This window comes from Grammomys surdaster, unplaced genomic scaffold, assembly GCF_004785775.1.
Source record: "Grammomys surdaster isolate TR1022 unplaced genomic scaffold, NIH_TR_1.0 222, whole genome shotgun sequence".
NCBI lineage: Eukaryota > Metazoa > Chordata > Mammalia > Rodentia > Muridae > Grammomys > Grammomys surdaster.
Genome location: NW_021604667.1, coordinates 662,950 through 672,785, shown reverse-complemented (window position 1 = coordinate 672,785; position 9,836 = coordinate 662,950). Strand labels below are relative to the sequence as shown.

The 9,836-nt window shown below is 36.9% G+C and overlaps 1 protein-coding gene across 3 annotated transcripts in view; it reads left to right on the top strand.

Annotated features, from left to right (window-relative positions):
* Klhl13 (kelch like family member 13) overlaps positions 1-8,388 on the top strand; it is a 150,435-nt gene extending 142,047 nt beyond the window's left edge. For all 3 annotated transcript variants that reach the window (XM_028773148.1, XM_028773145.1, XM_028773146.1), the window contains 2 exons: positions 4,534-4,647; positions 6,823-8,388. In XM_028773148.1, coding sequence (XP_028628981.1) covers positions 4,534-4,647; positions 6,823-7,310 — 602 coding nt within the window. In that variant the 3' untranslated portion in view covers positions 7,311-8,388. The remainder of the gene's footprint in view (positions 1-4,533; positions 4,648-6,822) is intronic.
* Positions 8,389-9,836: the final 1,448 nt, after the last annotated feature.

Genomic DNA, 9,836 nt, shown 5'->3' with positions numbered 1-9,836 from the left:
GAGAGAGAGAGAGAGAGAGAGAGAGAGAGAGAGAGAGAGAGAGAGAGGAGATTAAAAAGCACACCTATTGGCACTGCCTATATATTGGCACTACTAGACTATCACTAGATCTAATGGTACATAACTGAATTCTTTGCACTGGACAAACTGAGGCAAAAGGATTCTGAATTCAAGGCCAATCTGGGCCACATAATGAGACTCTGACATTAAGAAGGTTTCACTAAGGTTAAGGTAAGGATAGATAATTGCTTTAAAATTTATTATTATCATTATTAGTAGTAGTAATAGTAGTAGTAATTATCCACTGAGAGGCTATCAGCTGATTTTAATCTTATTTCACAAACTACATTTTTACAACTGTTTTTCTGATTGTGGTACAGATCCTAAACCTCCTTGTGATAAAGCTGCTCTAATTCTAATTATAGTTCACTTTATGATATTCCATCCCATTTTAAGAGGTCTCCCTTAGCTGGACATGTTAGTGCATACATTTAATCCCAGACAGAGGCAGGCAAATCTCTTGAGTTTGAGGCCAGCCTTATATACAGAGCAAGTTTCAGGACAACCAGGTATACACAAAACCTCTGTCTCAAAAAACAGAGAGAAACCAAATGAGAGAGAGAATTCCCATCGCTTATAAATCACAAAATTAAAACCATTCCTAAACTTTTATAAGAATTGATTACTTCCTAAAGAGCACCACTATCAAAAACATGTTTTACTAAATAGTTTAAAGTGCAATATATAGAATTTTAAAAATTACATGATTGACATACTAAGTGATTCAAATTGAGGGTCTTGATTCCAAGAAAGACTTCAGGCTAAAAAGAATCATTGCACAAGACTAAAGTCAAGAGACTTCATTCATTTTCTGACCTTAACACCCGTTGAGGTGGAGAATATGCTACCTTATCTTGTCATGTTCTGTTCTGTTTTGTTGAGTTACCCAAACTTGTAACTATCCTTGGTTTCTCTTCTTAGTGAACACAGTGAATTCTTCTGAATTGTATGTATGGTTTTGTGTGTGTGTGTGTGTGTGTGTGTGTGTGTGTGTGTGTGTGTATATATATGTGTGTGTGTATATATATGTGTGTGTGTGTGTGTGTGTGTGTGTGTGTGTGTGTGTACGAGAGAGACTGAATGGAGTTTATTATTTTTCTTTTTTTTTTTTTTTTGTAATTCCCCATAAGGGGAATTTCAGACGTTCTGGCATCTCTTCTTGTAAAGAAGCAGCCTCTTTTTTCTTTTCGTTTTTTTGGAGCTGAGGACCTAACCCAGGGCCTTGTGCTTGCTAGTCAAGCACTCTACCACTCAGCTAAATCCTCAACCCAGAGCATCCTCTTTTTAATTCATTAGATTTCCAAGCTCACATGCCTATTGAAATAGAGAAGGTGATGGAGAGAACATGGCAAGAAACAGGGACTGATGGGGAAAGTCTCTTAATAATTTAACAGGTTCATTGATTGGTTCCAGTACATCATGTAATCTTCATATACACAATATCCATTGACCATATGTAATTATAAAAGGAAAGCAGTGACAACCTTTGTAAGACATGATATATTAATCTTTTCAAATTCTCTCATGGAGTATATGAGGGCTCTTAAGGGGAAAAATCTAAGACTGTAGCATATAAAAAAAGCCTATTTGTATACCTGCATGTCTGACTTATCTCTGGAGTGTAATTCCTTGGGCATTCTGTTCTCCATGAAACTGGTTAGAACAGGAAATAGGATAAGTGTATAGGAGCTGCCACTTAAGTAAAAAGGAATTTTTTTTAAAATTTCTGGCATTTTTCAGAAGTGTCTTTTGGTTCTTTTTCTCAGCCTTTTAAAAATATAATATCATTATGAAATCAGCCTTCCATTGTGGTTTTCTATTTTGAGGAAGACTATAATGGCTTAGATCCTTTCTCTGCTATTACATATTAAATAAACAAGTTTTCAAATGATGGAATAACAGAAAAATGTTAAAATTTCAAATAAATAGACGGCAAAATTGCTAAAATGTATTAAATGAGCCTCCATACCCTTTAATGGATTTGTAGTTTTGTTGATTGGTAAACAGATTTTAGACCTAGAGTAAGTTCCACATTATCTCTCTTTTTAAAAGATTTTTCTTATGTATGTGAGTTCACTGTAGCTGTCTTTAGACACACTAGATGAGGGCATTGAATCCCATTAGATGATTGTGAGCCACCATGGGATTGCTGGGAATTGAGCTCAGGACCTCTGAAAGAGCAGCCATCTTAACTGCTGAGCCATCTCTCTAGCCTCATTCGTACTATCTCTTAAGACTTACTCCAGACCTTGATAAAAATAATCTGAGAATGAGGATCCCTGAGAGATGAAATAAGAATCCTAATTATAGTTATAAAATTTAAGGGTCTCTAAGTTCTACACCAGAGCCTTAGAACACTGAATTTGACTCTCTAGTTTAGTAGTCAGGGAACTTCTGTAAAGTCTCAGAAATTCTAGTCATAGCTTTTCAGGTATTAATTTCATGTTGCAGTTAATGAGCCCCACCCTTATAGAACAAAAGCAATTGTAGACAGTCCATAAACAAATACTTGGGCCGCAGCTTCAATAAAACTTTATTCATGACCACCGAAACTGTTATTTCATATAATTTTTATGTTGCAGAATAGTCATTTGGTTGTTTTTTTTCCAGCCTTTAAAAGAATGCTATGCCATTCACCTTGCTATATTGTGGGGCATAAAGAAATGGGCATGGATATGGGAGACTGAATTTGGCAGGGACTGAAGTTTCCTGACACCTTCCCTGCATTTTCCCTGGTGCTTATGGTTGTAACCATCACTTTAGGGCTCAAACTCCTTGCCTTGTGTTGTCTTTGCCTGCCCTCCCCTGCTTGTCAGACTTATCAAGAGCAATATGTATCTGATTATTGCACAAATGTGAAAGTTAGAGAGAAGAAGGTGAATGCTATTGATTTCTCTAATAAAAACAGTTGGACACAGGAACTTGAAAGGTTGACAATAAAGCTAAGGGAACTGAAAAATGTAAAGGTGATTGATGACCTGGCTGGAAGAGGGGATGTTCAGGGTTGATGAGCTATCATGCAGTTAGTGAGATGAATTTCCATCTTGTACTGAGAGGTTTTTGCATGAGAAACTATGGATGGATCTTAAAATCCCTATTAGAAAAAATGTAATTAATGTACTGATACAGGAAGAGCATTATCTTTTCATACAGGGGAATGTTAACAACCACCGTGATTAGCTATTCAATCTCCAACTCCACCATAAAAAGAATAAGAGGAAAATAATGGAAACTGTGTCTAGACAGGCAGATTAGATATAGAAAAGGACAGTTACAATGGAGAAATTTCAAAGTTCAAGGGAAAAAATGTTGCATTAAGATAAGCATATAGCTAGTCAGGTCTCTTTTTGGCTTGAACTAGATGAAGAAAATGATACCCGGAAGCCTTTTTTTTTTAATTCCCCTTCTGTTAGAATGTGAGATTAGATTGGTTTCTCATAGAAAGTTTGTCCATTTATTACTTTTCTAATATCACATGAGCTCTCAGTACATTAAGTCCCTCTGTGTATGAGACAAAAATGGGGGAGAAAGAATAGTGTACAATCTACATTTTGCTTGTCAGGTGATAGTCATGCTAAAAGCAACTAGAAAGGAGTATTTTAAAAGGCATTGCAAAATAAAAAAGTACTATGTACTTGAAGTGACAGATATACTAATTATACTGATTTCGCCATCACATATGTATACACACATCAGAACATTCATAATGTATGCTATAAATATATCATTATAGTGTGCCCATTTAAAACTTGAGACTCCAGAGCCTCATGTAGGACATTAAGAGAGTAGATTAGAATGAGAATAGTAAAAAGATTTTGAAATAAAAAATAAACATGAAGTAAAAAGAAAGGACTAGAAGGATGTGAATTGCTAATGTCTAGACATGATGAGAGGAACAAGAGTACTTGGCATAGGTGAGCTAATGGAATAAATGAAATTATTGTATAGAACACAAAATCGTTCCTCTATCCTGGCATTTCCCTGGGGTTATTAAGTAGAGAATGTGCCATAGTGAAACGTGTAGGAGATAAATCAGCCAATGATTATACCCTCAGACTCAGCTGGACAATAGGTTTTACAGATAGCAATATTTGTTCCTGTATACTATGTCAAAAATAGATATTTAAAATTGATGTGTAATTCCTTCTTTGTGATTTTTTTTATCTTTTCCTGTATTTTTAGAGCAAAGAAATTTGAGAAATGTCAAATTAAAAAGGGATAAACAGATGGTAGAAAAAAATCCTTAGTGATTTTTATAGTTGTATAATGTCTTAGAAATTTACGTAATCTAGCCTAATATAATATCTCTTAATGTTTCATTTTAACAGTCTCAAAAATTATGATAAGAGCCCCTCTGAGGACCCTCATATTATGCATTTTCAGAGATTATTATAGTATTATTATTATTATTCTACTAAAATAAATAAAATTTGAGATTAAAATACCATTGTATTTCTTTTTTTTTTTTAACAGCTACTGTGGAATGTTACAATCCAAGAACAAATGAATGGACCTATGTTGCCAAAATGAATGAGCCTCACTATGGCCATGCTGGAACTGTGTATGGAGGAGTGATGTATATTTCAGGTAGATAACTACCCTGTGAACATATCATAGTAATGTTTATTCTTTTTTAATTAATTTATTTATGTACTTTACAGCCTGATCACTGTCCCCCACTTCTGGTCCCTCCCTTCCATAGTTCCTTCCCCATCCCCTCCCCTTTCCATCTGAGAGAGTGGAGGCATCTCCTGAGTATCTCCCACCCTGGCACATCATGTCCCTTCAGAGCTAGGTGCTTCTTCTCCCACTGAATATGATCTTTCCATATAGTACCAGTAATAATAACAATTTCTTGGATAAAATAGTAGAAATATATTTATATTTTAGGAAGACTTTTATGTGTATATTTATGTGTCAATGCTTTGAGTATTCTGTAAGTTTATAATATAGCCCCAAACCAATTCAGTTATAGATGTATATAATATATAAAAAATTGGAAAGCATTTATCTCCAGTTCATTTTTAAAGTCCCAATACTACTCTGTATTCTAGTAAACACCATTCACATGCGGTAATCATTTCCTTGACTTAAAATTTGGCTAAGCCATATTAGAAAATAAAACATACATAATAATCTCTTTAAATATATATATATATATATATATGTTGCAAAACACATATATTATTCCTTTAGTGTTACAATGGGCATTCTACTGTGGTACCATTATATGTAAATATTTTATATGAAAATTCCAAAATGACTCAAGTTTATTCAGTATTATTCATTTATTCAAATAACAACTTTCACTCTCAAATAGTTTGTAGTTGTATTCCCCTTCAGAAATTCACGAATTCAGAAATATGTTTTAATATAGTGATCACCTTTGATATTGACATTTAATTTTTAAGGCAATTTTGTTCACCCTACATACTTTGTCCTTACCCTCTCTCTCCCTCTCTCTCCCTCTCCCCTTCCCCCTTTTCCTCTCCTATTCCCCATCTCCCCCTCCATCTTTCCCCCTCCCCTTCTCCCTCTTCCTATTCCCCTCCCCATTCCACCTCCCTTTCCCTCTCCTCTGCCTCTCCCTCTCTCTCCTTCCCTAGTTCTGTCTGCCTCTGAGAGCCCTCTCCCCTTCAATGCTAGGCAAATAGTTCTGTAACTAGAAAGAAAAGTTGTTAAGGGGCTGATGAGTCCCAGAGCATTGCCTTATGATGACTGTAGTCGAGAAGGATCTATGAATGACTGTGTGGCATGTGGTTGGCAGGCTTCCAGGGTTCAATTCATGAGTGACTACGGGGCATCTTACATTGACAGAGCCATAAAGGGAATCATATTGTATCACCTACCTGTTTCATGTGTGTGAATGCTCTACTACTGTAACAAGAGCTCCCAGTTCTCCGGAGCAAAACTGACACTTGAATAGTTGTAGTGACACTTTGGCATAACTGGTATATGCTGCAAAAATAATCTTCTACATTGATATTAGGCTACGTACTGAGCCAATGTTATAACCAAAAACAATGCTTTGCTTCCTAGATTTAAAGATTAGAAAAATATGCTTCTTTAATTTCTGTCTGGCTACTTGATAAATCTATGATATAGCTAAAGATTAGCTTAGGTTGTCCCTTGTCTGCTGAAGATAGAAGTAGGTTGTCTGGTACTTTCTTTACATAAGTTGGATTATTTGTGTTCTATCTGTATTCAGATTGTAAGTAATTTGACCTAATCTGACCCAATACACCAACAACCAACTGATACAAATATAAAGTTCTTATGTTCAAATTCCAAATCTTGGTTTATATTCAAAACTTGAATGTGTTAACTAGAATGGGTAGTTTGATGGAAAAGGAACTAATGGGTACCTGCAAGTTAAAGTGTCCTAGCCCAGTCTTCAGCACCCATAGCCTATTCACTAAAGTGTCACAACACACTGATGCTTTGTAGTTCTAATTTACTGTGAAGTTAACTCTAATAGTGCTCAAACTATATTTCCATCCACTGAAACTCCTTAAGTATGATGGCTCTTCACTTGAAAAGGTTATTGTACTAATATAACCTTTTCCCTTGATTTAAATAGTTAAACATGAGATTTTCTTTTCTTTGTTTCTGTTGTTAAAGAATATGGAGTGACAACACTTATATATTTATAATCAATAATATGCCATAAAATGTAGGAAAATCTGATTACCTATGGGAGAACCTCACTTTTTACATTCTTTGGGATTTTGTTTCCTCATGCCCGTTATTTTCATTTTTTAGGAGGAATTACCCATGACACTTTCCAAAAGGAACTCATGTGCTTCGACCCTGATACTGACAAATGGAGCCAGAAGGCACCAATGACCACTGTCCGAGGCCTACACTGCATGTGTACAGTAGGGGACAGGCTCTATGTCATTGGTGGCAACCATTTCCGAGGAACCAGTGATTACGATGATGTCCTGAGCTGTGAATACTACTCACCTATCCTTGACCAGTGGACCCCAATTGCTTCCATGTTAAGGGGGCAGAGTGATGTTGGGGTCGCTGTCTTTGAGAATAAAATCTATGTGGTTGGTGGATATTCATGGAATAATCGCTGTATGGTAGAGATAGTGCAGAAGTATGATCCAGAGAAAAATGAATGGCATAAGGTTTTCGATCTGCCAGAGTCCCTTGGTGGCATTCGAGCTTGTACCCTTACAGTTTATCCACCTGAAGAAAACACACCCTCACCTTCTAGAGAGTCCCCCCTTTCTGGACCCTAAGATCATCCTTACAATTAAGATGCTATATTCCTATCTTTGCAATGTGTCATGATTATCTTCTCCCCCCACCTTAAGTAGCATATATGTTAGATTTAGCCTCCAGTAAGTGATACAGAAAAAAAAATTGACATTGATGTTACTCGTGCTGTTTGTATGGCCTAGAATGTTTATGAAGTGGTAACAAACCATCCTTGAAATATATCCCATAGAAGCTGATGTTTAACTTGAAAACAAAAAAGTATTGTCTACAAAGTGTTTCTTCAGTACTTTTTAAATGCTGTGTACTGAGTGTAAGGTATTCATCATCTTACATTATAAGCCAAGTTGAAGGTGGATTATCGTAAATGTACAACTGTGCTCACTAGGCTTTGAAGTAAAGTTTTCCTTTCATCTTTAACTGTAAGATGTCAAAGGGAGGCAGCCTGCTCCAACAGGAAACAACACACCTGAGGTTGCCAACTCGCATGAGCTACCTCCCTCTTTTCATAAAGTATTTTTGACACATCTGTCAACCCACCTGACTGTGTGGGTGCATTGAGAACACACCAAGTTTCTAAGACACACAGGAGAAATAACTGAAATTCACCAACACTAGTTTAGGGGGAAAAGCATGACCCCTCTGCTTATAAGAATTGGTTTGGAGTTTTTTAAGTGTGTATAGATAAACACACACACATACTTATATCAAACACAAATTTTTAAAAATTGAGTGTCAGGTCAACTAAATGTGAAATTTTAAAAAAATTATTCTAAAAAGCAGCTTCCATGAAAAATGGGGATTCAGTATGCACACATTAAAGGCATATATTTCGAACCATACTGAATTTAGGTGGATAAGGGCTAGACATTTTGAGCAACTAAATTTATCACTTGACCAAATTTTATCGTAAAGAATTACATTCTCTTTTTCTCCTTTGCTGTTGAAGTAACTTACCTGTTGTGTGTATTCTGTATTCTGTACACTCTTGGTTCATTGAGGTTACTTAGCACAAAGTGTAACAGCTCCGCCTGGGAAGCTGCTTTGCCCTCTGATGTCCATGGTTTCCCTTCTTTTACTCAATAAAAACATTTAATGTCATTCTGCTCTGTGTGACTCTGTTACTCTCTGTGCGACTCCGTTACTCTCTGACTAGACACTTCCATTTATTCAATGTCTTTCAAGAGGTGAGACTGAGGAGGTTACACTCATAAGTGTATGTGATTTTTATTCAAAGCACAAAGACTTGAGCCAGCCCTCACCTCACTGTGAAGATACTGCTTTGTTGCCTTTGAGGAAATGGTTTGGGAAAAATGCTAATTGGCTCTTATGCAGATGCAGTGCCAATCCTGGATAAACTATAAAATGTCCTCCTTCCTTTTCTTTTCCTGTCTCTTCCCTTCCTACTGTGACCTGCAAAGCTTGGCCCAGAAACCCTATCTAAGGATGATGAGGATAATATAGAAATGACAGACATGTACAGAAAAGCTGGGGCCAGGAGAGGTGTTGTGAGTGGCATTTCCACCTGCTGCAACCCAAGCATGTTGGGAGTAGCATGGGAAAGAGGGAAACTAGTCTGAGTAGAAGGTATCTGTAGCCCAGCCGTCTCAGGCTATAAACATCTGAGAGGAGGGAGTTGCAGTTGCTAGTTTTTGCTCAAACTGGCCAGTTGTTCGTAAATACTTGTACTTGGGCCAATGGAAGAAGGCTTTGCCAATTTCAAGCTTGGGCCCTATGGGGAAACACTTTGCCAGTTTCCCATGGTTCTGAGGCCTTAATCCTTTCCGTGGCTGTGTCCATGACAACAATTCATATTCACTCAGGATTTCACTCACTCAGAATTCCTCTGTTCCTTATATCTCTCCTCTCCCATCCTCCTCCTGTTTCCTTGAAAAGCTCTTTATTACTCTATTGCTCAGGTTGACCTTAATTTTCTGGGTTCAAGCCATCTTACTGCCTCAGCAGCTAGAAGCACAGACTACCTTACTGAGACATAGTGAATTATAGTTCTGAAGACAATTTCTGCCACTCAAGATCTGTCTTGTCCACTCAGATGGAACCAAGTAAAATGATTTCCTATATTTTTGCTTTTTATTTTGTCCAGACAGGGTTTCTCTATCCAGCTTTGTCTATACTGGAACTTGATGAGTAGACCAGGTTGGCCTCTAAATTCACAGAGATATACCTGCCCCTGCCTCCCGAGTGCTGGGAGTAAAGGGTATGCCACCATCACCCTGCCTAAGATTTATTCTTAACATAGGATCCTAAAGAAAAAGAATTGCCATCTCTTCCACTTCAGCTACAAGTGTATAATGTACACTTAAATACAAACTGAAATGAGAACATAAGGCTATGCCAAAACACTACAGCAACATCTTATTTCTTGACCAGAGGGATAGACTGGCAGCATAAGTTTTACGACTTCTTAAATATAGTTAAGGGAAAAATATTCCCATCAATGGCAGTTTTGCATATTGCTAGAAGAACTTACCATAAATTTGAAAGATTCCTCCACTTTGGTAAGATTGTGTCTAAATGGGCACAACTTC